The 26,660-nt window shown below is 39.8% G+C and overlaps 1 protein-coding gene across 2 annotated transcripts; it reads right to left on the bottom strand.

Annotated features, from left to right (window-relative positions):
- Positions 1 to 1,232: 1,232 nt before the first annotated feature.
- On the bottom strand, positions 1,233 to 25,176 carry CLTRN (collectrin, amino acid transport regulator). 2 transcript variants are annotated; one of them, XM_061453149.1, is made up of 6 exons: positions 25,030 to 25,176; positions 24,592 to 24,650; positions 18,879 to 18,964; positions 11,265 to 11,381; positions 7,783 to 7,977; positions 1,233 to 3,160 (listed from the first exon to the last, which is right to left on the bottom strand). In XM_061453149.1, exons 1-6 carry the CDS (start codon positions 25,094 to 25,096, stop codon positions 3,004 to 3,006), a joined length of 681 nt encoding a protein of 226 aa, XP_061309133.1. In that variant the 5' UTR covers positions 25,097 to 25,176; the 3' UTR covers positions 1,233 to 3,003. The 2 variants fall into 2 exon arrangements, with proteins under 2 accessions (XP_061309133.1, XP_061309134.1); XM_061453150.1 differs by lacking the exon at positions 1,233 to 3,160 and adding an exon at positions 4,819 to 4,979.
- Positions 25,177 to 26,660: the final 1,484 nt, after the last annotated feature.

The raw sequence follows: 26,660 nt of genomic DNA on the forward strand, positions 1-26,660 counted from the left end.
TATTGCTTCATTTAACTGAATTTCCTTTTCTACTCTCTTTTCTCTCAAAAGGAGCTCTTGAAAATTAAACAGGGTAGTCTCCGGCACGCCATGTTCCTTTGTCAAAACTCATTGGCATGGCACAAATGTAACTGAAAGCAGAACAACTCACTGTTTTAGGAAGCAGTTTACAGTACAGTCTATATTGTTTGTTCCTCATTTTTCTGTTTATTATCAGGTTGTTTGATGGCAAGTGGTTTAGAGGAAAAAGAAAAAAAAAGGTGAAAGCTACATAAAACATCTGGGTGAGATCCTCAAGGAATATAAATTGTACTGTACCATTTGCAGGCTCTGGACGACAGCCTTTACTAAATCAAAATGCTCTTTGTTTTCTAATATGATCCTGCTGCAGAGACTTCTGTAGCACTGCGCCCTTGATTAACCCAGTTTGTGGTACCTATTTCAGTGAAAGAGCTAATACCAACCCTGACTTCAAAGCATTGCTAAGTGTGATATGTGCCTGTTCATGTATCATTTGCTTCTCTCAAGCCATTTTCTGTCAGCAGAGAGGCAAGCAAGATGTATGATCTGAGTAAATCCCATGTCATCATTAGCAGAACATTACACCAAACTGCTGTAAAGTAATTACGTGGCTAAAAGGTAAGCTGGGAGGAAGTCAGTGATTAAATACCTACCACCAGACTCAGCCCACATCACATAATGTTTTTTGGTCAGAGGCTTTCAATCTATTTTCAAATTATCCACCAGTGCCATGGGCTGAATTCTTCACTCAGACCTTGATAATTATTTTGCTCAGATATGCTTGGCCCTTTTCCATATCGAATGAATTTTATTTCGGTATCATATAATACAATACAGGATAATAGTAATTCTTAGTCAGTAGCTTGAAGTTGCTCTTGCACCGCCAAGCTTTTCTCACCAAAATCTTTCACGGGTTCTTACAGAGGGGCTGCAGTTACAGCAACCCATTGTGGTCACACTGCAGTGTAGCTATCTGTCCTACAAAAAATACAAAAAGTGTGAAGTTCTAGAAATTATGGGATCTGAATTACCTCAATAAAACTCTGCCTAAGTGAAAGACCTTGGGGTAATGACTGAGGAAGCAATAATAACACTGTACTCTGTATCTTCCCTCCATACAATTTTAAACACCAGTAAGCTTCATCTTTGACATTCCTATGAGAAATATATCTCCACATTGTGGATGGTAATTTTGAAGGACTGAGATACTATCATGAATAACTGACTTTATTAATCCTTTTCAGAATGGAGCAGCACACCATCTGGGACACAGAGAAGATGCCATCCTTGTCCAGAGGGACCCACCACCAGGACAGCTGTGACAGATGAGACCACATGAGGTAAATTATCAGTGGGTTCCATAGTTTTATTTTGCATTTAGCCCTCTTCTCCCCCAACTCCCTTGAGCTTCTCCCTCTCAGCTTCCTCCCTTTGTCCTGCAGCTTACCCTCCTCTTCCCCATTTCTCCCCTTTTGCTCACCCTGTTCGCAACAGCCAGCGCTAAGTCAAATTGACAGCCAAAAGTGCTCAATACAGCCAAAATGCTGAAGGATGTATACCCTGAGAGACAAGAAACATTTTAGCCTTAGGACTGGATGGTCCTTTACAAGCAGCTTTGACACTATTTTACCCCGTTCTTCTTTGTGAGGAGTCTGATGGAATAACCCTGGTAAATAAATGGGTTTTCTAATATTGCCTCCAAACACAGCAAACAGGATGCCTAATGGTTAAATTCTGCCTCCAGTGATATGGGCATCTTTGGTGATTTCAGATACTGCATCACACTTCCATTCTCTGTGTACAGTTACCCACACACTTGAACCCCCTTTCACTGGAGCTCAGTTCTTCTGAAATCAGTCAGAATTTTATCACAGATTTAAATGGGAATGGGATCAGGGCCCAGATACTACAGTCTGTACGTATGGCAATCCAACACTGCAGTTCAGGGTCTGGCACCATTTGATGCCCTCAACTCCCAGCCACACAAACAGCAACGCAGGTCTGAAAAGTCTCTGCCAACTTACCACCACCTACATGTTGTCACGCAGGTTGGGTACACCAAGCCCAGCAGCTAGTGTCTCAAGCACTGAACCTTTTCAGAAGCTCTCCAGCTGTCACATGAAGGTTCACCTGACCCCAGGCTGGCTATGTCTTGGATGTCTACTCTAGTTTCACTATTTAAAAATGTAAGGGGGATTTTTTTTTCAGAGCTGTGAAATGTCCTCATAGATTTAATGAGAGCTGGGCCACTCACTACAGACTGCACCTTCAGAAATCTGCCCTTTGTTGAAACTTCTACTTTCAACGGATCTTAAACTTTTGCAACTCTTAATTTCCTGGTCATATGCTTTGTGACTTTGACTGTTAAATGAAAAACAGTTTTAGTACCAGACCTTTGCTAGCCTTAAAGCTATATATGGTCCAGCTGCTTTTTAATCTGCTGTTATGGAGGCTGTGAAAGCCTGCTTTTTTTCTCAATAAATGAAAACTTCCATGCACTGATCACTATTCCATCCAAAGGCATACTGCATATCAGCAAAACCAAGTCATTTTACAGAGAAACTTTTGCATATGGCTTGAAAGAAAGCCCAGCAAGAATTGACAATGATAAATGTTATCCCCAGTGACATTCAGGAATAATGCAGTTTCACATTTATATTAGGGGAAAACAAGCGATGGACATATTTAAATAATCATTACAAATTAAATGCCTGACACAAGGCAGGTTTCAACCTTGTTTTGCTGCACATCTTCTGGTAATCTTTAATGGCTATCATTTGAGGTCTTCTCATTTGCTTTGCCCATGAACAAAAGCTTTGTAATGGAGGTTCAAGTGTATGTGTCATCAGCAAAAGGTTCTCTTGAGGAAAATTAAGTGAAAGGACATTTTTCTTGTCTTCATGTTTGACATTGAGGAGTAGTGACGAGATAAGGTAGGCACAGGAGTCTTTCAAAAAAACACCAGAGAGCAATGGCAGCATTTCATAAGGATGTGAACCGTTCATCATCTGCTGCAAAGACTCCGTTAATTCGGCCTGCTTTTAAATCCAGCACTTCACAAGGAATCCCATTTTCTACTGTTATTGTCACTTCGCATTTCTCTTCTAAATTTTCTCTCTCTGTTGGCTTTTTATTCTTTCTAAAAACAAGAAAGAGAAAATCATCTTATTCTGTTGACCTGCAGCACTCCACCATGATTCCACAGCCAGGAAACTGCATATATAGTCAGAAGTTCATTACAGGTTATGAAAAGCATAATCTGGTGCACCTCTTTGCTGCTGTAAGCATACCACAGATGGTGGAGGCTTAAAGACTGGAAACCCTGGTTTAGTGGTTTGAGATCAGGAATCAGGAATCAGAAAACCTAAAGTAAACATGTTGTAAGCATGTTATACATATTACTTCACCTTCTCATTCTGTAGAATGACTGGAGAGTGCAGAAGGAAAAGCTGGTGAAAAACAAAAATGGAAAAAAACCTCTACATCTGTTTTTGCTTTATGTCAGGAAGGACCACATTAAGCATCTAGTCTGACCCTGTTAGGTATGTTATAGATTTTACCCCATAATGTGGGCAAATTAAAACATAACTTTAGAAACTGATCATCTTAAGACTATAGTCTCCAAATGTGGAGACGTGAATGCCCTCACACTCCTTGATGATCTCCAGAACTTAGGTACTCTTAATGCTGCAAATCCGTGTTTTTCAGTCAATCTTCATTAACAGTCACCTTCCCACCCAGTATTTATACTTCTGTGTTCTAGATCAAACAATTGCACAGCTTTCACTTTTCCAGGCTCCAGTTCCCACCGAAAGCATATTAAAATTATCCAAAAATACAACCACAAGAGGATGTAATACAGAAATATCAGTCAACATGTCACGATGTTCCTTTAGTTCCAGATTTATTCTGACCTTGAGATCTACTAGTTCATAGTTTAAAAACCTGCTACACTTTACAGCCTGCAGCATCAGCAGTTTCAGAGGATAAGAAACTCAAAGTTCAGCTCCACTGCTTCTTCCTATCCTGCAACATGTACTGTAACAATCTGACTCAGGACAACCGTAACAACCTGAGTCAGTGTAACTGCCAATAACAGCGATATTAACAATAATAAAATTTTATTGGCCTTTGGGAGATTCTTGGCATTACAGATTTGCTAAAAATAAACATGGGCAGTAGTAGGGGAAACCTCTTGAGTGCTGTACCTGCTCTTACGTTGCTAAAAGGAGTGTTCTTTAGTACAAAAACTGCGGGGCCAGAACATAAAAGAAGATGCTAACAAGCAGGTTTGCAAGAAATTTTCTTAATCAGGGACTGTAGTGATAAGAGGTAATGGGTTCAGACTTAGGGAAAGTTCTGGTTGGATATAAGGAAGAAGTTCTTTACTGTAAAGGTGGTGAGGCACTTGAACAGGTTGCCCAAAGAAGTGGTAAATGCTCCATCACTAGCACTGTTCAAGGCCAGGCTGGACAGAGCCTTGAGCAACACGGTCTAGTGTGAGGTATCCCTGCCCATGGCAGGGGGGTTCAAACTAGATGATCTTAAGGTTCTTTCCAACCCAAACCATTCTATGATTCTGTGATTCTATGAAATTACATGAAGAGGAGATGTGTAGAACTCGTTGCCATAGGAATTCAGAGAAGCCAAAAATTTCTGAGTCCAAGGGGATACTAACAAGTTAAGAAGAAAACATTGTGGGTTACTCAATACATGAAAACCCAACACAGCTCAGGAAGGCCCCCAGCTGTAAATTAGACATTGGGAGAGTAACAGACGGAAAAAACGTGTGCTTACTCTGTTTTCACTCTTCCCAAGGCAAATGTTTATGGCCTCTGCGGCAGATGGTATTTTGGGGGGTAAGGATAGACTTCAGTCTAGTTCAGCATAACCAGTAGAGGATGATCCTGCCCTGGGTATGTGCCAAATCTATTATCAGACAGGGAGGTGTCCTATAGCTGCAATGACAGGAGAACAAACATAAGGCTGGGAGACAGTATGTCTGATACAGCTCACTGTAAAGTGAAAGGCTACAATTACACAGAGCTCTTCAACTGCAGACAGCTGTGGGCTGGAATTTTATATGTTGGCAGTGATGCACACTGAAGGACTAATTAAGAAAATTTTTTAATTCAAGAAATAAGGCATGAGTGTAACTCATTCCTGAAACTCCATTATAGGCCAGTAGTGCTTCCCAGCCACCCTGAGTACGAATGGCCTGAAGCATGTGCTTTTGGGCTTCCTTTAACAGAGGTATTTAACTGATACTTTAAACGCCTATAAATACAGAATTCCAAACTTTTTTTTTTTTTTTTTTTAATTTTTACATTTTTACTTCTTACAAGGGCATGTTGTGATAGAACAGTGGGTAATGGCTTTAAATTGAAAGAGGGTAGGTTAGATTAGATATTAGGAAGAAGTTCTTCCCTCTGAGGGTGGTGAGACACTGGAATAGGTTTTCCAGAGAGGTTGTGGCTTCCCCATCCCTGGCCAGGTTGGACAGGGCTTTGAGCAACCTGGTCTAAGTGGAAGGTGTCCCTGCCCATGGCAGGGCAGTTAGAACTAGAGGAGCTTTAGGTCCCTTCCAACTCAGACCATTCCATGGTTGATATGACTTTATGAGTTATAAGAAGTCAACACTGTCCTTGGGGCCAGATTTCCAACACGGCTTACTAGGCAGCAAAGCTGCTGCTATGTCAGTTCTGGACAGATTTCCAGTAAAACTCATTAATGGGCATGCTAAAATCTTTGACAACCTGGTCACATACTTTGATGCCTGAAAAAGAGATGAGTACTTTCTAATTTCTCCTCTCTGATGTCTGGCTCTTCTTTCAAGCAGCCAAATAGCTTAGACCATCCATGTTATTTTTCCAGTCTTTGTAACAGTAGTTTACCCTCTCTCTCACTCCCTTGCCCCTGCCTGCAGATGCCATTGATGTAAAAGGAGGGTTGGAGTTCAATCATGGTGGGATCTGCTCTGAGGAAAAGTTATATGTAAAGGCAAAGAAGGGAAACAGGAGAAATGAAGCATAACAAGTAAAAGGACAAGAGCATGACACAGAGAGGATGCCAACTGACCACAGGCAGGCAGCAAGTCATATTAGTGGTGGTAGGATAATATGAGCATGTAGTTTACACCATATTGAGGGGAACCGCTCAAGCTCGGCTGAGTTATTTTGAAAATAAGAGGGGAGAAAATAATGTCTTTCAGCATGATATGAAACACAAATTATTATTTTAGCTAGAAAAAAAATCATAGCTATTTAGCATAATTTATATTACACTTATTTGAAATGCTCAAAGACCCCCTTTAAGTTAAGCCCTACATAGACACACAGCCATTTTACTAACACAGAGGGCACATATGGGCTTCATATAGTGAAACATCATTCTCCAGTTTTACAGAAGAAGTTGCCTAGGTTCAGAGATGAAATAACTCAGCCCATACCACATGGAAGGTTGTGACAGGGCCTAAGCTAATCGCACACCCGAAGTATCTGCCCAGACTCTTCCCCCAACAGCATCTCTCATCTATTTGTCAAATTCTGCTGTTTAAAAACAGAGGGCTTGCAAAACATACAATTCTTCTGAATGCAAAATATAACTAAAGGGATTCTGACTCCACTACTACAGGTTCTTTATGAGAAGCACTTATCCTTCACAATAAGTGGTGTTCTTCTGCAGTTAAAATAATGTTCTTCAAGGTGATAAGGAGGCAGAAAGGAAGTGTCTCTACAACACACCACTCTTCATATCTTCTTACAAGAATTCTTTGTTCTGTTGTATTTGGGGATGCAGCTCACCATATAGTCAATAATTTTAACATTATCTAGTTGTCAGCAGAGATTTACCCTTTTTCAGTTCTTCTGCTGTTCCTATATAACTCTGTTGCTGAAGTCATAATTTTTTCATGCTTAGCATAACCTTTGTGGCAGCCTAAAGCATGGCAGAAACTGAACTTGTACAGCAGAATCTCAGATGACCTGAGAAATTTCTATTCCTTATGCCCACTTCCAAGCCAACAGAAAGGGCAGAAACAAAATTCCACCTGCTCTCTGTCTTGCTCCAACATGCTCACACTAGGACAGCATGAGTAGCCTTCTCTTTTTCACCACTGCCACCACAGAAACTAAGAGAAAAAGGGCAGAAATGAAAAGAAAAAGAGTGTGTCTCTCTCCTACCCTACTGCCAAACAGCAAACACTTAGGCTCATGGGGAGATCTGGAAATCTGTGAAGGGCTGGGTTCTTTGCACTCAATAAGGTGAGACCATGCACCATTCCATTGAGCAGACCCTCTTCAGCCATACATTAATCATTATTGTGTCCCCTACTGAGTCTTCTGAAACTGCAGCAGCAATTTTTTTAGCCCTGCCAGGAGGCACACAATCACTGCTAGGCTTCTCCTTCTTGGTAGCAATTTGGGTAGTCTGTGAGAGGAGGCTCGCCTGTGGCACTAAACCTTGAGAACAATGACAGCAAATGTCTTGTAAAGCTATCATGTCTAGGTAGGTATTCTCCAGGATCATATTCTTGTACTCCCTATTTCCTCAGTACAACTCAACATTACTATACTTCACAGTTGTTACACTTCACATCTATACTTCCTTTTCTCAGAAAAAGACAGATGGGTTATCTTTACCTAGTGAGGGAGAGGGGGGCACAGCTATAATTTCTCTGAGACTGATCTGAAAAACAAAACCAGCCCAGATGGCTTAACTTGCAGTATTCAGTTAAGACAGAAGAAAAGCTAAGCCGCTTACTTCTTGCGTTGATGAATCCCTGCAACAACGAGGAAAACAATTCCAGCCAAAATAAGACAAAGAACAACACCAAATACAATAAGCCAGACAGGTGTGGAGGGCTCCACAGGAGGTGATAAGGTTGAGGTTATCTTCACGAACTGCAGTGTTTTGTCGCTCAACAGGAAGGCACTGTTGATTCTGTTCCGGTTCATCCTTCATAAAAACACAAAGAACATCACAACTTTTTATAATGGCATTTTACAAGTTAAAAAGATAAAAAGAAGGAAAAAAAAATCATATAGGTGCTGCAAGTCTGGGAGGGCTGAGTTTGATCCAGTATGATATTGGCAAGATTACACAGACCTTCATTTTAATACAGACCTTGTCAGTAATCCACAGACATCCACACACTTACAAACTTTTGTACACTTGAGTTTTGTATGTGTTCATGTGAAAAACTGGGAAATATAGGTGAGACCTGCAGTATTATTATTTATTTCTAGTTTGGACCATACACTGAAGACTTAGCAGGTTGTAATCTGTAACAGTGGCTCTGTTATCTTGTTCATGCAGCATTCAAGATTAGCACAGAAGTGGATTTACTTTTCAGTGCCCCTTGGTTCCTCAGACTGAACCACCCTGCATGTGATGGGCTGGTACATCTGCTCTTGCTCCTGTGGATTTTCTTAGGTCCATGAGGCACAAGATAAAATTTGGTCCAGAGGAATCCACCCATATAGCCTACATGCCCTTCCTCCCCGCAGGGTGCATATAAAAGGATTTATACTTTGCACATTTTTTCCAATTGCTACCCTTTAACACATACTTTCACTCACAGTCACTACTTCTAAGTATTTTCAGGCATTTTTGGATCTGAATCTAAGCAGCCTTAAGAGGCTTTAGCAGTATCTTTCAATTGCTACCCTTTAACACATACTTTCACTCACAGTCACTGCTTCTAAGTATTTTCAGGCATTTTTGGATCTGAATCTAAGCAGCCTTAAGAGGCTTTAGCAGTATCTTTCATTAGCTCTTTCAGAATGTTAAAAATTTTTGAGAAAATTTATTACACATATTTTTCTTGAGAGATTCTTTTTGTTTGTAGTTGTATGATTTACAAGCAGCTTTCCTGTATACAATTCCATCTAATTACCATAAAGCAAGTATTTCCTAAGAACAAATATATGGGAAATGCAAGTAAGATTTTGCAAATTTTTTTTCTTGGAAATTATAATGTTTGCCTTTCCCTTAAACAGGAAGTTCTTAGCCTTAATGAAAAGCTAGCATTCCTGGGGAAGACTGAAAGCCATGGCATATTAAAAGACTCGTTATACGGTAATCCGTCTTTGATTTAGAAAAGATTTTTATCCTTACTGATATGAAAGAATCATTGTGAACAGCTGAAATAAGCATTGTTCACCCTCATCTAACAGCTGGAGTTACAGAATTATGTGCTGAAACACATGCAGGCAGCTACAGGTGCATTTCATGTTTGTATATGCATAAGTATACCTTGTGTATATTTATGCAAGATCTTGAGTCTCATACAGAGCTCTGAAAAGGTTTACTTTATTCTTACTGTGTAGAGAATATGATACAATAAAATTATGGTCCATGAGTAGTGTTCTTATGTGCTACTGTAGCATGAAGAATTAGAATAATGGTTTACTGTGGAAGCCTACAATTAGAAGCAATTGAATAAAAAGTATTGTAGTTTTATAGATCATTTTATTTCTCATTTCTAAGTTATAAAAGTTCCTATAAATAGCATATTCTTTATCAGGTGACAGACAACAGTTAAAAACCAAACATACTATAACAGCATCCAATTTCTGTGGCAAACAGGGCACATAAAAGATTTAAATAAATCAGCTTATGCTACTGAAGGTATCAAAGAATAACAGAAATGCAAAACCCCTGCATTCCATCACTCTGACAGAGAACTTCAGTGAATAAATAATCTGCTTCCTTCACTAATGCTATGAAGCTATTGTTTGGTGTCTGTGTAGGAAATAGTCTAATCTGCTCATGAGCTTAAGTTAATCCTTCCCAAAGAACGCATACTCATTCATCAGGAATTAGGCATTACACCTCCATAGAGATAACATGAATTTTCAAGACAAAGTACAGAATGCCTGAAAACAAAGAGGTCTGTTTTCCACTCCATGCGCCAGAAATGTACGAGTAATGCTGAAGTCAGATTACCCTTTTTTTTTTTTTTTTCCCCTTCTTCAGCTCTACACTCCTTTTATTGGCTACAGAATGTGATATTTAGTAGAAAGCAAACTGCTTTGTACTGTACGGTCATTTGTACAAGCAACGCTCAACAACGTTATCGACTGGCATTCTAGTAAGAGATATGAAAAGAATGTAAGCATAAGATTGTTAGATTATTTAAGCCAAGCTGGGACACAGCCAGCTCTGGTCATAAAGAATTCACAGGAGCTCTTGTATTGTGAAAGCTGACTTCTAAATTAAGTCAGATGAACTGCGCTTGAGAAGCACCAAAAGGGAGCCTGTGGCCATTAGTCTAGGCATAGATGTGCATGTGTCATGCAATGAAAGTTAAATGACCTCGAATACTGTATTCAGTTATGGGCCTCTCACTACGAGAAAGACATTGAGGTACTGGAACGGGTCCAGAGAAGGGCAAGGAAGGTGGTGAAGGGTCCGGAGAGCAAGCCCTGTGAGAAGCAGCTGAGGGAACTGGGGTTATTTAGTCTGAAGAAAATGAGGCTCAGGGGAGACCTTATTGCTCTCTACGACTACCTGAAACTAGTAGGGCAAGAGGTAGGTGTCATTTTCTTCTTCAAGTAACAAGCAACAGGGTGAGAGGAAACAGACTCAAGTTACACCAGAGGAGATTTAGATTGTATATTAGGAAAAACATCTTCACCAAAAAGGTTGTCAAGCATTGAAACAGGCTGCCCAGGGAAGTGGTCGAGTCACCATTTCTGGAGATATTGAAAAGACATTGAAGTAACATTTAGGGACTTGGTTTAGTGATGGACTTGACACTTAACACTGTCAAGTGTTAACAGTTTATGGCTGGACTCGATGATCTTACAGGTCTTTTCCAACCTAAATGTTTCTATGATTCTATGATATAAATTACACCCAGAAAGTGTGCAATTCTCTCATCTGAGGGAGAAGGCTCTCTCACTGGAAAATACAGCAGCTGGATGAGAGCAGCATATGTGCAGTACAGTACCTGCAAATTACAGGTAAAGCTCTAGAAAAGGGCTAGATTTCTTCTGGGGCTCCAGCAGTAAGGGAGACTCCTTCCAAGTCATAATCCCAATGCTGACGTGCTTTGCATTCTGTGGTACTGTTAAAAATCCTCTAATCTCACATGCATGAAAGAGTAGTGACCCCTTGGTGTTTTAACTACTTGGACAGGTTCATCCTTAAAGAGGCAGAGTGCTCATTCACACAAGTCCAGAGAGAGAAAGCATTCTCAGTCAGCAAGGAAGAAAAGGTTGCAGAGGCAGTGGCTGTACCTGATGGCAGCTTCTACCTCACTTCCAGGAACAGTTGTCACATTTTTTGAAGAATCTGTGACCACGAACCAAAAGGACACCCTATCCGTCACATTGCAGAGCAGCACATTGGAAATTCTGCAGACAGTTAAAACAACAATCATCATTAAAGTGCACAGAAGGAATTACTGAAATATTACAGATTTTCTTAAAATATATCTTTCATTTAAAGGGGGAAAAGTTCTTACTTTAAAAACGTTTACAGTTAATGCTCAAGAGAAAAATATCACTCCCAGCATTTCCTATTTCCCAATACGAATAATAATAAAAAAAGCTTACTAAGACCAAACTTGAGTCTTAAAATGAATTTCTGAATCTATTACAAACTTGTATAGTCTTGCATACACATTTAGTGCAATCAAATGGAAAAATACATACTTGCATCTTAATCATTAGGGCTGTGACTAAAGCCATATAAAGGGGCAAATGCATTGGTTGAACTAAGAACTTTGGTTTTGACAGGTAATGCCACAGGAACCAGGAATGAGGGATTCCCCACATGATTTTCAAATGAATGCAGTCCTCATATAGGATACATTTGTTGGAGGGAAGAGCAATGAAACCGATGTTATTCTTTTTCACATCTTTATTCACAGAGTAAGGGCAATGGGCTAAGTTTATATATTCTACTGACACTGGCCTATGACCTTTAGCTTATGCTATGACAAAGATTTATCTTATCTGTTTAAAAAGATTGCTCAGCTTTATGTGAAGTTAATAGTGGAAGGCCCCAGGCACACAGCTTCTTATGGCATACTATGTAAAAAGTCTGAAAAAAAAATGTCTTTTAAATTACTTTTTTCAGATTCTTACAAATTCGTTTTCTATCACTCATAGTAGTAAAAGGTGTAAGTATCATTTAAAAAATCCATGGAATGTCATGGTATTTAAACTAAAGTGAAGGGCAATATATCATAGTAGTGACTGAGGATAGATGGTAACCTTATGTCTTTCTGTGTGTTCCCAGTTTATCCACACAACTAAGAAACAAACCAGCCAAATGCATAATACATAGGAATTGTATAATGTGACATTAATTACAGCATGGCAAGGAACATCACATGTACCATAAAAGGACTGCTGAAGTCTTTATGAAAGAGAGCTAGAGAGATAAAAATGGGGAAAAAATATTTAGTTCTTTATCATTATACATTATATACATATATAATTATATACTTTCAGGTTGGATGGGGTTTTGGGCAACTTGGTCTAGGGGAAGGTGTCCTTGCCCATGGCAGGGGGCTGAAATGAGATAATCTTTAAGGTTGCTTCCAAACCAAACCATTCTGTGACTCTATGATTTTATGATCATTAATAAATAACCTAAAGAATTTAGCTCAGGACTCAGGTTTACTGACCATGTCCAAGCAGCAAGCAGATATTCTGAAAGTCTAGGACCAAGAATTAGGATCATTTTTATTTCCAGAGAGCAGCCCTGACTCGTTTCCCCTTTGCACAAGTTCTACCTGGTCACAAGCTCTCCTGTCTTGACCAACCTCAGTTGGGATGGTCAGTCTTCAGATACTTCCTGCTGTTCTGGAGAAGGAAACTCTGCAGTATGTCAGTGAAGAAGATTGCAGCCCCTCTTTTAATTCACTGGAGTGATGTTTGTAACATCCATTACTACTACAATTGGTTTTAAGATTTAGCCTGTCCATCATCAAAATTCAGGTTTTAACATTTGCTTTTCCAACCTGTGATCCTTCTCAGGGTGATGAATTCCCAGCTGCTAGCCACCTCCCCTGCGGCAGAGTTCTGTTTTGTAGTGCCATCTGCCGGCTAATTACAATCATAATTAAATGACCTCTGCAGTGGCCTGAGAAACAGGAAGCATGAGGCAGGAAGGAATACAAGGCAGTCAAAATTGCCGATGAATGTGTAGACTTTGTCCAGAAAAGAACGAGTTTGCTTTTAAGGCACAACAGGCATTGGCTTGATCACAGTATTCCACTATGCGTATTTTTGCACAAATATTTTACTTACTGCTGAAAACCTTTTGGGGCAGTATTCTGAGTATCTTGGGTAGTGCAACCTTTTGTTTTACAGAGAAGGTATGTATTAAATAGAGATACACAATAAAATTGACATCAGTAAGTCTGCAGTGCTGGAACAGCCACTTTTACTATTATGGAACAATGACAATTTTGCAAATATAGAGAATTTTTATGGAAAAAAGAGGAAAGTCATCCCCTGGAATTTGGAAAGATGTTCACATCAGTTTGCTGGCAACAGTCAGAGGATCAAAGCAGATTTAGTCCTCCCAAAACAAAAGCAAAGCACAACATTTGGGGGAGGGGGGAGTGTCTTGCTGACTTCACAGAATATCCAAAATTGTATCTGCAGAGGAAGTTTTCCATCAGGAGAATTTAGAACAGTAGGACCTAAGGCTTCATTTCACTGCAGTTCCTAAAGCTGGAATTTCTGTAGTGCAATCAAAACCTGACCCAGGTAGAAAATCTGAGTTCATATTGCCCTACAGATGATTTTGAAATGGGGTGAGTGAGGAAAGTCTGATCCACAAAGAGATCCCCAATAAATTTCATAAAGACTGGCAGAACACCCTGACTTTCTTACTCTCATTCAGAGATTCAGAGACACTTCAATCTGGGGTCTTCCCAGTGTCAAAGCTTTCGGCATGTGATATAGCAGTTCATCATTTTGGGGCAACATATCTTTCTCTAGAACAAACAGCACTGACTCAATCAATTGGGCAGCAAGGCTTACGCTAGAATACTTGAATTTTGTCTCCTTTCTGCTCCCTATTTTGTCTAAAATCTTTGCTCAATTATAAGAATCCAAAATCTGGCTTTACTGCCACCACCATTGGCAGAATCTGAATGCTGTAAATCCTCCCAGTCTCCAAAAAGAGTAATACTGCTTCTGAGAATTTCAAAGGGGATTGAGTAAACACCAAAACAGACCGGTTCAACAAGCACCAATGTGGAAATCTTTTTGCAGCAGGTACACTTTTTGGCTTTTTTCCTCTGTGCTGTTTCCACGCAGGTTTGTTTCACAGCATGCAGAAGAATTACTACACTATGCTTATATATTGTTTAGATTTGAGAATCTGATATCTCGATGCACTATGCTTATTAAATGTATTTGTAAACATATATGCGGACATCTTTCTACTTCCTTAGCAGGCAAGAAGACTTTTGTCACAGGTACTATAGGAAACTGTTATCATTAAAATGGTTCTGCTGGTTCTGCTTTATGGCACCATGGCAGAAGTCTGAAATTGCATTTCCTTTAATATATGCAAGTGAACATCAGTGAGTTGGGTGCAGGAAACCCTGATGGTTCTTTGGCCTGAAACACCATCATTGTTCCTTATGGAGATATAAAGGCTTGGTTAGGGTAAGAAAGAGCTGCCAGAGACTTGGGGAGCTGGTTGCCTCGAGCGGTCGTTAGCTCGTGAAAGAACCACAGTCCCCAGGTCCTGAGCACCTATCTCTAACTCCTGAAGGCATCAGGCCCCTTCCAAGCCAGTGCTGTGCGGCTGCTCCTGCAAAGAAATGTTACTTTCTTCCTCTTTGCGAACAGCAGCAATGAGATCACCTTGCTGTAACAGCTTTAACTCTAGAAGCTTATTTTCTTGTTCTAAATAGACACAATATTTTTAGTACCAAAAAAGCCTGTCTTAGGAAGATGGATAATGTTGATGGATATTTTTCTCATCATTTCATGGGGAATACTTCAGCTTTTTTAATATACAAATGAGGAAAAGACGTACCAAAAGTAGATTCTATTACTTGAATGAAAGTAAATGTGATGACATTCTTTCTGTTTTAAAGATCAACTAGTCTGAGGCCCAAAAGAGATGCATATTATTTCAAATGAGTCACAGATTATAAAAAACAGGGTTACTAACACAGACTACAGACAATATTTTTTTAACACTGAGAGATCAAAGGTTGGCTCACATAGTTCAGTAATGTACGTATTGAGAACCCATATACAGAGCAGGAAATAAAGGGGGTTTAATTCTTCACTGAAAAAGAAATATTTATTTTATATGTATTAATAATTACTGAGTAATTTGATGGATTGTGTCTTTGTTTCATACAAACTTGAAAAGTTTGACAAGCCTTTCAAGCATTAAACAGAGCTTCATTATTTATTAAATTCTAGTTTAGAAATTAACTTTAGAGAACTCAAGATGTAATGTGCAATCCTGTCCATTTTGCATTAGTTACACAAGGGCAACAGCACCATCAGCTGTTGTTTCCCGCGGCACATTTAAATGCTTGTCGTTACAGGCTGGCTTTTATTCAGCTCCAGAAGCCTAACAAAAGATGACTTTGAATCTCAAAAATGATGGAACAGACTGTAACAATGGTTATGCTGATCCACCAGACAGATTATTCTGGGGCCTGATCCAGCTAGCTCAAGTTAATGGCATTTGGTCTCATGTGGGAGTTAGTTGCGGCTGTGAGTTACTGCAAGGCTGTGGGTGTGCTAGAAATCAACGTTAAAGGGGAGGTTTGTCACATCCTGGTTATGGATGGTGCAGAATTTATACCCTGGCAGAACCAGCATTTGCTTACATAAAATACTGGTGAATTTTTCATAAGTCTTTATTTTGACAAAAGTCTTTAATTAAACAGATGCAAAATTTGGGTAAATTTAGATGCTACCAGAATGCAGTCACAAACAATTTGTTTGTTATTTTATGAGAGAATAATTATCATTGATCTTTTACAGCTCCCAAAGAAAATGTGTTGGCATTAATCTGTAAAAGCTCCTGCAGCGCAGTGTAATTCATCTGACACCAGCTCCTGCTGGTGCTAACACTCTCCTTACCAGCTATGCAAGAGTGTGCAGGGCATGCTGCTCTACAATCTGGGATGCTGAGTGGTCCTGCACCTCCATTCCCACTGTGAACGGGATGGAGATGGGCTGCACTCCCTCCTCTATACCCAGTTACTCCAGCTGCCAGCCACACGGGTGGGGAAAGGAGTATATTATTTCCAGATTTCTAACAGGATGGAGGCTTTCATAACTTTCCTGATCTCATGTAACAGGCAGGTTAGCTGGGGTGCACTGAGAGGTTCACCTAGATCTCCATTGCTGAACTCTGAAGAGTCAGAGGTCCTCTGGGACTTGTGAGAAATTTATAAATAGGAAACTCCTCAGTCTGTTGCCTAGCAAGTTGGACCAGATCTCAGAGCGGCACAGCTGTCGGTTGACATGCTGTCTACACATGACCCCAGAGGTATCTAGAAGTGCTAGAAGAGTTATCAGTTATACCTCGAAGGTACACCCCAACAAGCTATACCCCACATAAGGAAGTCCTATACCATCTTAAAAAGATATAAAGATGACCACACCTAGCTGTTTCCAAATATTATACTGACTTCACTTCTGACAAACATAGCAGCAGGAAATTATTGACATGTCCAACCCCTCCTCCAAACTGCAGTGACACTGACATTATCGTATTTGTCCATAGGAAAAATTGTCTTGGTAGGAGACTGAATTAAGTGAGCATAAATTCTGTGATTTCCCAGAGTGGATAGAGATAACTTCCATTCAAACTTTAACTGCTTTCATACTGGCTTGATTTTTTAACTCTTCCTGCACCAAGCTTTCTAATTTCACTTTAATGTGCAGAGAGCCATTTTGCTTAAAGAGGAAAAAGATCACTGGCTTCTGACCCAGGTTTTTTGCTATGTGAAAGAACTATGACTTTGAAGAAAGTAATTTACAAAAAGGACATGAGACTAAAATAAGTGTACAAAAGCAAATCTTTACGGATCAGATACTCTGCAACCTCTGCTAATTTGAAAACCTGAGAAAAAGCCCTGCATAATCACCTTTAATTAACTTGTATCTTGAACTCATTTTTTTAAATGTCATTTTAATTGGGTGCAGTAGCATACTTGGCTGTTTCTGTTAAGCTCAGTATAATGGCTGTCTTGCTCAAAGGAGACAACTTCTGAGGAATAAAAATGAAACAGCAAGGAACCAAACATTCGTGTTACACAGAGAGGGAAATCGCCTTGTATTTAAGAGAAAGTGCAGCAGCCACAATAATCACCATGTGACTAAAGGTAACTAATACCTTTGCAAACGTGGAATATGCTTCATCTGATACAATGACAGCGTGAAGCAGGGTTTATTAAAGTAAATTAAAAACCTTATTCTCATTAGCCTACCAGAACTATAAATCTTTCCTTTAAGACTAAAAAAAAAAAGAAAAAATAATAGACCTATAGAAATTCACTTATAAGGTTTCTCAATTAAGATACATACTGAAAATACAGCTTGCTAAATAGTCTGCCTATTCTGATATCTAATTTCATAAATTGCAAGGATCAGAAACCTGAGAAGAATATTCAATACCTCAGGGTGGATTTAATCCCAAAACCAATTAGAGGCTGATTTATGTCTGAACTGCAATATCTGAAACTTCTTGACGTTATGTAACTCAACCACTGCAATATTAGGGATAGATACACGCAGCAGAACAGAGCAGTAGCATAGCCATCCACCTTCCAGTTCCCCAAGTCAGCTCATCTTCAGCATACCACTGGAGCTGTGCTCTGAAATGTGCACCAAAGCTGCCTATTCAAGGATCTGTACTGCATTTCTTAACCTTGCCAATGTGTCCCTTCACCTCTTCCCCGTATGGTGTGCAGAAAGTATCATGTCTTACTGTCAGATTCTGCTAAAGTGAAACGGCGCAATCCACTGAGATCCGCAGCTGTTGAACTCACATCAACAGGGATACTGGTCCAAAGACTGAACATTGCTTAAGACAAAGAGAGTGTGATGTTTAACACAGTCCTGGTTTCAGCTGGGATAGAGTTAGTTTTCTTCCTAGTAGCTGGTGCAGTGCTGTGTTTTGGATTTAGTCTGAGAACAATGCTGAAAACACGCTGATGTTTTTAGTTGTTGCTAAGTAATGCTTACCCCAATTAAGGACTTTTCAGTCTCATGATCTGCCAGTGAGGAGGGGCACAAGAAGCCGTGAGGGAGCAGAGACAGGACACCTGATCCAAACTAGCCAAAGGGGTATTCCATATCACAGCAGCCATGCCCAGTATAGAAACTGGGCGGGGGGAGAGTTAAGCATGAAGGGACCAATTGCTGTTTGGGTTGGTCTGGATATCGTTTGGTGGGTGGTGAGCAATTTTACTGTGCATCACTTGTGTTTACTGGGGTTCTGGGTTTTTTTGTTTTGTGGTGTTTTTTTTTCTCTTTTCTTCTTCCCTTCTAGTTTTATATGTCTCTCCTTGTTATTTCACTTTCATTCTTATTAGTAGTAGTACTAGCAGTAGCACATTGCACTTTAACTATTAAACTGCTTTTATCTCAACCCACAGGTTTTACTTTATTTTTTCAATTTTCCTCCTCATCCCACTGTGGGGGGTGTGTGAGCATCTGCATGCTATTTAGTTGCCAGCTGGTGTTAAACCATGACAAACATATATCTGTGTGTCAAAGAAATATAGTGGTATAGTCTGTTTTCAGGAACTTTATATAACGATTTCTACAGTTCTTTACAGCAAAGAATGCACCACTACGTACAGCATTTTAATATGTATAAGGCAAATCAGAGTAGGTGCTTACTGAGTCGTGCTCTTGCTGGAATATCTTCTCATTGCAAAAGCCATCATTGCTTTGAAGAGGTACTCTTCATTAGCATCCCAGGCATACTGTAAAGGAAGAAGGAAGATAATCAGTTTCAGCACCAGTGAAATACAGAAAAGGGAAAAGGGTCACTGAACTTGAAATGCTATATTGATCAAGAAAATGAATAAATTCTCTGGTTGTGCTATGAAAATAAATTCCTACCCACTATCTGGCGTTCACTAAGGACTTTTAAGAGCAGCTGTTATAAAGCACAATATAAAGTGCAAAGAATGTTTCCAAAAGCTTAATGCATTGAATGCTTCCAAAAGTTGGAGATGCAAAGATTCTTGCACCAAAGATAAGGCATATTACTAGAATTCTCCCTCACACACCCGCATTGATGGCCTTGACTCTTTTGCTGGATAAACCCTAGTGAAGCAAAAGGCCTAAATTCACTCTCAAAGACTATTTCACTTTGTCCCTCCCCCCTCAAAAAAAAAAAAGATAATGCTGAAGGTAGTCTCTGAGAGTTGGATACCAGGACACCAAGAAATAAAACGAGATTATGGCCTTATTGCTGCATGTCATCCTTGCAACAAGACAAACTAAACTATAATACAAATTACTACATCGCACATGAGACAAAAGAAAAATAGCATCCTTACTAATTCAATAGAAATTAAAATGCAGGCTCCAAAAGTTGTTCTCTGTTTTCTTGACAAAAAATCATGGGGAGGGGAGGGCAGGGGAAGGGAAGGGAATAAAAAAAAAGAAAAGAAGAAAAAAAGAAAAAGAAAAAGACACAAATGCAATGTAGTACTACTGAGTATATGTATTTGGTATGCTTCATTCAGTGCAGTACATGTATATATGCACAATTTGTCACTATCAAGTATCCAGTTTTCATAAATAATGCAGTAGCCTATAGGTTCTTTAAGTCAGAGTAACAAAGGGCATCTTAAAACAGGGAAATTAATTTGTAGTGAGGAACTCAATCCCCAGCTAAAAGAGTAAGCACTTTAAAAAGAAGACAGAATAAACAGAAAGCTGCAAGAAATGGGGAAAGAGAGAAAGCTCAGCAGAAACTGGGAGCCTGCTTGAGATGCTGAAAAAGATGCTGCAAACAAACTTCTGGGTGGAAGGGCACGAAGTCCCAAGAAAACAGTGATCAGACAGAAGTTAAGAGGAGATTAAGGTTGCTGTGGGCTCCATATGAACAAGAACCTCAGGACATGATTCATGAAGGAATATGCAAGAGGAAGGGAACATAATGAGGAGGAAAAGTATGGCAAGAATACCTTAAAGCTAACAAACTGTATGAATTCAGGACAAGTGGGCATGGATTGCCAGAAGTCAATTTCTAATCATCAGCTTTCTCCAGTCAGAGAGGGGTAGGTGCAAAGAAACCTAGAAACCTGAATTGTTCTACTATCAGGCTTTATCAGTTTCACCTTTATCCTCCAACTGCAAAAGCCTGGACTGCAGCTGATGACTGAGGATGTTGCTTCTGCTCTCATGTTCCTATAAAGTACAGCTATTAATGCACATTTTGTGCTGCTAGAGAGGAAATATTAAATATCATTTGCAACCACACACTATAAGCATAACTCTGTTATCAATGAAACCTTACATGACAGTATCAGAAACGTTACTGTTTACCATCTTCTTTGCTACACAGAGGAACACACACAAAGACCATGGCTCAGTTGCGCTTGTCATCCTTTATATGTTACGGAGGAGGAGAATTAGACACAGCTGACTGTAAAAGCCAGTTTTAAGTGCCTGTAGCAAAAGCGGAGGTTGATGATAGATGTGTAAGTTGTTGATGAGGTGAAATGGTATAGTAATGCTCTAAGGAAGATAACATTAAATGTTAAAGTAGCAGAACAAGATAGATTATAATATTACAAAATTGCCGTGAGCAACCTGATCTGATTTCAGTGTTGACCTGGCTTTGAGCAGCAGGGGACTAGGGACCTTCCAAGGTCCCCTCCCTCTTGAACAGTTCTGTGTTTTAATTAAACAGCCATTCAGGCTACAGTATGGCTACAGACATATGAACATACTTCTATTTCACCTGTCTGCAGCCCCTGAGGTACCAGCTTTCTGACTCTGACATTTAAACTGAGTGGTGACACAGACTTACATGGAATTCTCAGGGCATATAATTTCTATTCACTTCCTAGCTGTCTTTGGCCCTTTTGAATTAACTCTCTAGCACTCTGCTACCTCCATGCATAGGAAGCAACTAGTGACTAGCACCTATTCCAGAAGCTACTCATAAAGTTAACATCATCCTCAGACTCACAAATCACTTTCCTTTCATTTAGGCTACAGATACCATGTCTCCTCCTACTAGTTAGCAAACAATATCAAGTACACCCATTATTTGCAAATAAAATGGTAACAGCTAAATACATACGGTCTCTTAGCTGCTCTTTCCAGCTCCATTGTGATAAGAACCATATAAATATATGAAATGGCACTCCTGCCTCAAAGTACAGCCTGCCTTGTAAACAGATTAAAAAATGGTGTCCTGTCTTTATCAGCCTCACAAAAAGTGGCATGCACTAAACCTTGTGGAAAACGACAGTAACCTATTTTCTGTGCCCCTGCACATTGGAGTTATCCTGCCAATCCTAGAGCAAAATGCCCACAGTATCAGTGTTTTGTATTGTAATCCAGCTTGAAGTGACTTGGAAATGAATGGGAAAAAAATTAGCAGCAGATCATCATAACCAAGATGTTCTAAGCAGGCTGTGTCCTACTGTGATACAGTGACATCATTATGCTTTTCTTTGCTAAAAGAGATAAATAAAATGAAAAAGTGTTCCAAATTATTCAATCAAAATAAATTTCAGTTTGATAGTAGTTTCAGTTTTCAGTTTCAGGCATTTGCAAAGAAGACTGCAAAGCCTACGGAAAGAAGCAACTACTACCTGTGCACTTTGTAAATTGTTCATTATTTGTGAATAATTCTGTATGGCATCATACCACTTTCTGCATGTTGTTGTTCTAAAATGCTGTTCTAAACTGTCCCATTCAGAAGATATATATGAAATAAACTACTATCTAAAAAAAAAAATAGACTCCTCAGTTACTGCTTTTTTCTTGTGATACAAAATGACTTCAAGATTCATTATTTGTATCAAAGCCTTTTTAGATGAAAAATAATAAAAAAAAGGTCCCAAATGATCAAATACCCCTCCCCCCCCCCCTTATTTTACTACAATTGGAGAAGGAAAAAGCACTAAGAAAGAACATTACTGGGAACTGCAATTTTCATTCCTTGCTACTATTTTGAACCAAGATTAAATCGAAACATTACAGTTACCATCGAGAGAAGCTTCAATAACAGAAGCCATAGAACACTATTTTCAATAAATTTTTGAACTAATCAGGCTCACACTACTGTTTAATTAAAGTCTCTCACCCAAGTGAATTGATTTCAATATGAATTTCCACAAATACTTTAGCATGTATCTGGAACTTTTCTTCCCAATTTGTCTGGTTTATGAAGTTATCAGCAGGATAAGGCCCCTGCTAATGTCAGCTTGGTTACTGGACTGTTCTTGTCTCAGCCCGTGGGAGTTGCACTTTTGATTCTCCTCCCCATCCCTCCGGGAGTGAGGAAGGGGAGAGACCCCAGGTTGGTTGGGGGGGGCCTCAATTGCTTCCAGCCCGGCACCACTCACTAGGAGTGAGTGAACAACCTGTCTGGCTAGGTTTTAAACCACAACAGTTCTTTTTGGCGCCAACATGGGGCCCGAAGGGTTGAGATAATGACGGATCTGACTGGATTAATAGTCACTCGTCACAATGCTGATTTATTTGCGCTCAAGGTTGTTCCTCTTGATCTCACAGTTTCAGTATATCGTATCTTACTTCCATCCGGTATTTGCTGTATTAGTGTTTTTCAAGTGTGGGGCTTGGGCTAAGGTTTTTGTCTTATTGTACTTTATGGTAATGACTTGTAATACAATAGAATCATTGATCATGAAACTGATCTGGTTTATGTTCCCAGTGTGGTCACCACCTTTATACTTTGGGAGGTATATAATAGAAGTGCTTAGCAATTACACATCTTTTTTCTCCTCAGGTGGTCAACCTGTGAAGGAGACATCCTTTTACCCTCCCAGTCCTCCCCCCAGACCATTTACATTTGTGAGTTTTGAAGTTTCTGAATGGCCTTTTAATGCTGTTGAGACTTGTTTGCTGATCGTGATGGGGAGCACCATGTTGGCATGCATACAGAGTGTATTTTGCTCACGAATGATTTCAAGAGTTAAGCAGAGTCAGGTCTGGGTCTTGTCTGGGGTCAAACGACGATGTAGGAGGACCAAGAGATTTTCCCTGAGGCTGGACAGCCATGAGTGGCAGGGTGTGTGGGATAGTATGGGCAAGTATCTAGGTCAGTGGGCCCCTCCAGTACTTTGGAATTTCACCACCGAACAACTGCAAAATCCAGAATGGTGAAACCCTTAAATGAGTTGTGTGGCCATTCTGGCCATACCAGAGATGGACAAATCATGGCAACGTGCTGGGGCTTGGCCTATGCTTACAGGGCCTTGTTCAACACTGTCCAGCACCTTCAAAAGGAAAAAAATGTCAGTGGATGTGAGGGCAAAGCAACAGTCAGTGCAGCTACTCCAGCTCCAGGCACAGCAGCTTCACCACCCCCAGCAACAAGTACAGTCGCTACTCAAACTCTTGCTGCAATGAACAGCACAGCTACCCCAGTGGCAAGCAAAGCAGCTACTCAAACTTCGACTGCAACAGACAGTGCAGCTACCCCAGCTCCAAGCACAGCAGCTACACCACCTCTAATTTTGGAAAGGCTTCTACAGTCACAGGGAGACTTACACGTCTCCAATGTCTTATAATATGTAACCAACTGCTTTTTGTTTCCCAGGGCTCCTAACATAATTAGACACCAGACTTCCAGATAGAAAACTGCTCAAGACATTTCATATCTAATTTTATGCTGTATCACACTGCAGATTTGCTCTAAGCATTCTACACTGCAAACAAAGTACTGAGCTCTGCCATATTTCATAGTGCTTTAGATCAGGAAGGACCATTCAGTCATCCAATGTCCCAGTCTCTTATGTATCACAGACCCTTATTGCTCACAACAGTACTTCATTAAGCTCAAGGACCTGCTTTAAGCTGAAGCATTCTAGTCCTCATGAGCCTCATGAGAAGAAAGGCCACTGTCTGATGAAGCCCTACATTAGTAGGGAATTGATGAGATATGCTTGAATGATCTCTCCAGAGCAGTCTGAGAGTCTGACATAAGTCCCATTTTATAAAGACCTAACAATCTTTTCCTGCTTCTCTTCCCAGACATACTTGACTTTACAATTAGCACTGAAGTAGAAGTGCTTTTCCCAAAATACAGACTAAGTTTTATGCTGCACCTCTCATGCATAAAGTGTAATACTTCTACTGTTTTTCCAGGAAAAAAATAAAATATTTCACAGAATATTATCTTTATGAAAATATGAGCTTTATACTTCTCTTAAAGGATCCCATTTTAAGGAGCGGACTAGTCAAATGTCAAGAAATGGATGCCTGGATCATGACTTGAGCACATCTATTACAATTAACACTTCAAAACAAATTGCTTGTGCTGCCTTCAGAAACTTTACAGTATACATTACTTCTTATATATTCAGTTAGGATGAATATGTGAAGATATTTTACTTACTGCATCATCTCCCAAAGCTGTTTTGATACTAAGCCGTACTTTGAAAGCATTCTGTGCATCTGGCACAAAGAGAGAAAAAAGGAAACATATATTGACAATCAGCCAAAATAGGACTTATTTACTTCTCTGATTATTTCACAAATGGCAGCTCTTCTAAATTTGTCTCTACAGATCATCCAGTTAGGAGGACAGAAGTTACTGGCGTGAAAAAAGCCATAGCCCTACAGAGTCTCAGTGAGAGTTACCACGACCTTTTTAAGTGAGATCAACTTCCAGATTTAATTTGCAAACTCATAAAAGAAGTGAATGCTCAGCATTTCAACCTCCAAACCAGAGACAACCAGTTACAATAAAAATCTGAGAAGCTGGCAGCATTACAGATGTAAACTCATAGCTACATTTATCTGGGAAAGGGTGGGAATAAGCTCCAAAACTTACCTGGCTTGCAGAGCTCAGCATGAGCAATAGCAGCTACAGAGAGAGTAACCAGCAAAACCCGTAACATCCTGTCAGCATGGAAAGGCTGAAGAAGTGAGGCTCCCCTGTAAAGCACTCTTAAACTTTCTGTGACCCAGGATTAAAGCATCAGGAGCATATGTGAGCAACCAAGGGTTTAATAATTAACCCCCATTATTTTAGCTAAAACAGGCACTAGAAACAAGTGTCTTCTGTTAGTTATTTACTATCTTTTTTATGTAGTAAAAAAGCCATAACAGCTTCTTAATTTTCCTTCTTCCTTTTTAGAATAATACAAAACTTCACCAGACCAACCTTTTTTCCTCATATATGCGATGTAAGACAGGCATACAGATGTCCAAGGGACATTACAGCTGAGCAGCCAGTGACTGCAGTGGTAGGATGCTGTGTTCTTACCCACAGCAGGTGAATTTGAAGCTCAGGTGCCGCTGGATCCCAAAGGAAGCTGCTGCCCAGCTTGCTTCAGAAACTGGCTGGCCCCACAGAGGGCCCCTGAGGATAAAGGAAGACTAGACACCTTTTTCAACCCAAAATAAACGAGTGACGAACACAGAAGCCCCAGCCCCAAAAAACAAGGCTCCAGATTTTCCTCTTCTTTGCCTTTGAACTCGCAGGACTTCTGACGAGCCAGCATCATCCTCCCAGTGGCATGCACCCCCAACCCTGACAAAGCCCCACTCCACTTTCTGGCTAAGGAGTTTGTCTGAGCCTGGCAGAGCGAACATCTCATTCCCCACAAAAGCCTCACAACTGAGGCATTGCTTTGCATGAAAAGAATGTTATAAAAGTGGAAAAATACTTTCTTGCTCTTGGAGGATCATTATGGTAGCAACTAGAATAAGAAGAGGTACAATAAAATGAGACTTTGTAGAAGCATGGTGAATAAGCACATACTCTGTTTTGTAGACATGGCATGCTGTGTATACATATATGCACACATGTGAAAATACTTTAAGAAATGCAGAGGAGAATGAATTCAGAAACTGGAATGTATCATAAGTACTTGAACAGTCTTTGCATTCTGGGTAGCAAGACAGGATTATTTTATTTCACTCTGCTGCTGTAGTCCCCCTGTAGCCACTCTGATTAATGGTTAGTTCACAAATCGAAAATAGCTTCAAAATTACTTTCAGTTGGTCCTTTAGCACTAAGAAGTGTGTCTTGAGACTGCAAAACCAAAGACCTGCACAAGAATGAGAAAATTTCACTGAACTGTGTGACTAAATTTATGGAAAACAATAACCAGTATTTACTACATAGGAATACTTGGACTTTCAGGTAATTGAGAACTTAGTGTTTTACTAATTTAATCTTATTTTTAGAAGCCACTGTTAAAGGACTTGATATCCCATCTTTAGAAGTCATTAAATCAAACTAATTTCTGGGCACCTGTTTGCTCTCACTAGGCAACCAGTTCTGAGTACAAAATTACTGGATACATTATCTGCTCAGACGTTTGATCTATGCCTATGAAAACATAAAAATCATGTATTCACTTCTAATGACAGCTTCAACTAACACACTGCATACGCATGGATCAGAAGGAGAGCACTGAAAAATGTACAGATGTATGAAAGACTTCTCTGTAAAAT

This window comes from Pezoporus flaviventris, unplaced genomic scaffold, assembly GCF_033815535.1.
Source record: "Pezoporus flaviventris isolate CSIRO_AGI_PZ_B2104156 unplaced genomic scaffold, CSIRO_AGI_Pfla_v1 ptg000015l, whole genome shotgun sequence".
In the NCBI taxonomy this organism is placed as follows: Eukaryota; Metazoa; Chordata; class Aves; order Psittaciformes; family Psittacidae; genus Pezoporus; species Pezoporus flaviventris.

Bases quoted from the DNA above. Each gene is read 5' to 3' on its own strand.
- CLTRN (XM_061453149.1), bottom strand. From the start codon at position 25,096: ATGTTACGGGTTTTGCTGGTTACTCTCTCTGTAGCTGCTATTGCTCAT. The intron at 24,651-25,029 runs GTAAGTTTTGGA...TCTTTGTGCCAG, and splicing joins TGCTGAGCTCTGCAAGCCAG to ATGCACAGAATGCTTTCAAA. The intron at 7,978-11,264 runs GTACAGCCACTG...GTTTTTATGAAG, and splicing joins GAGGTAGAAGCTGCCATCAG to GATGAACCGGAACAGAATCA.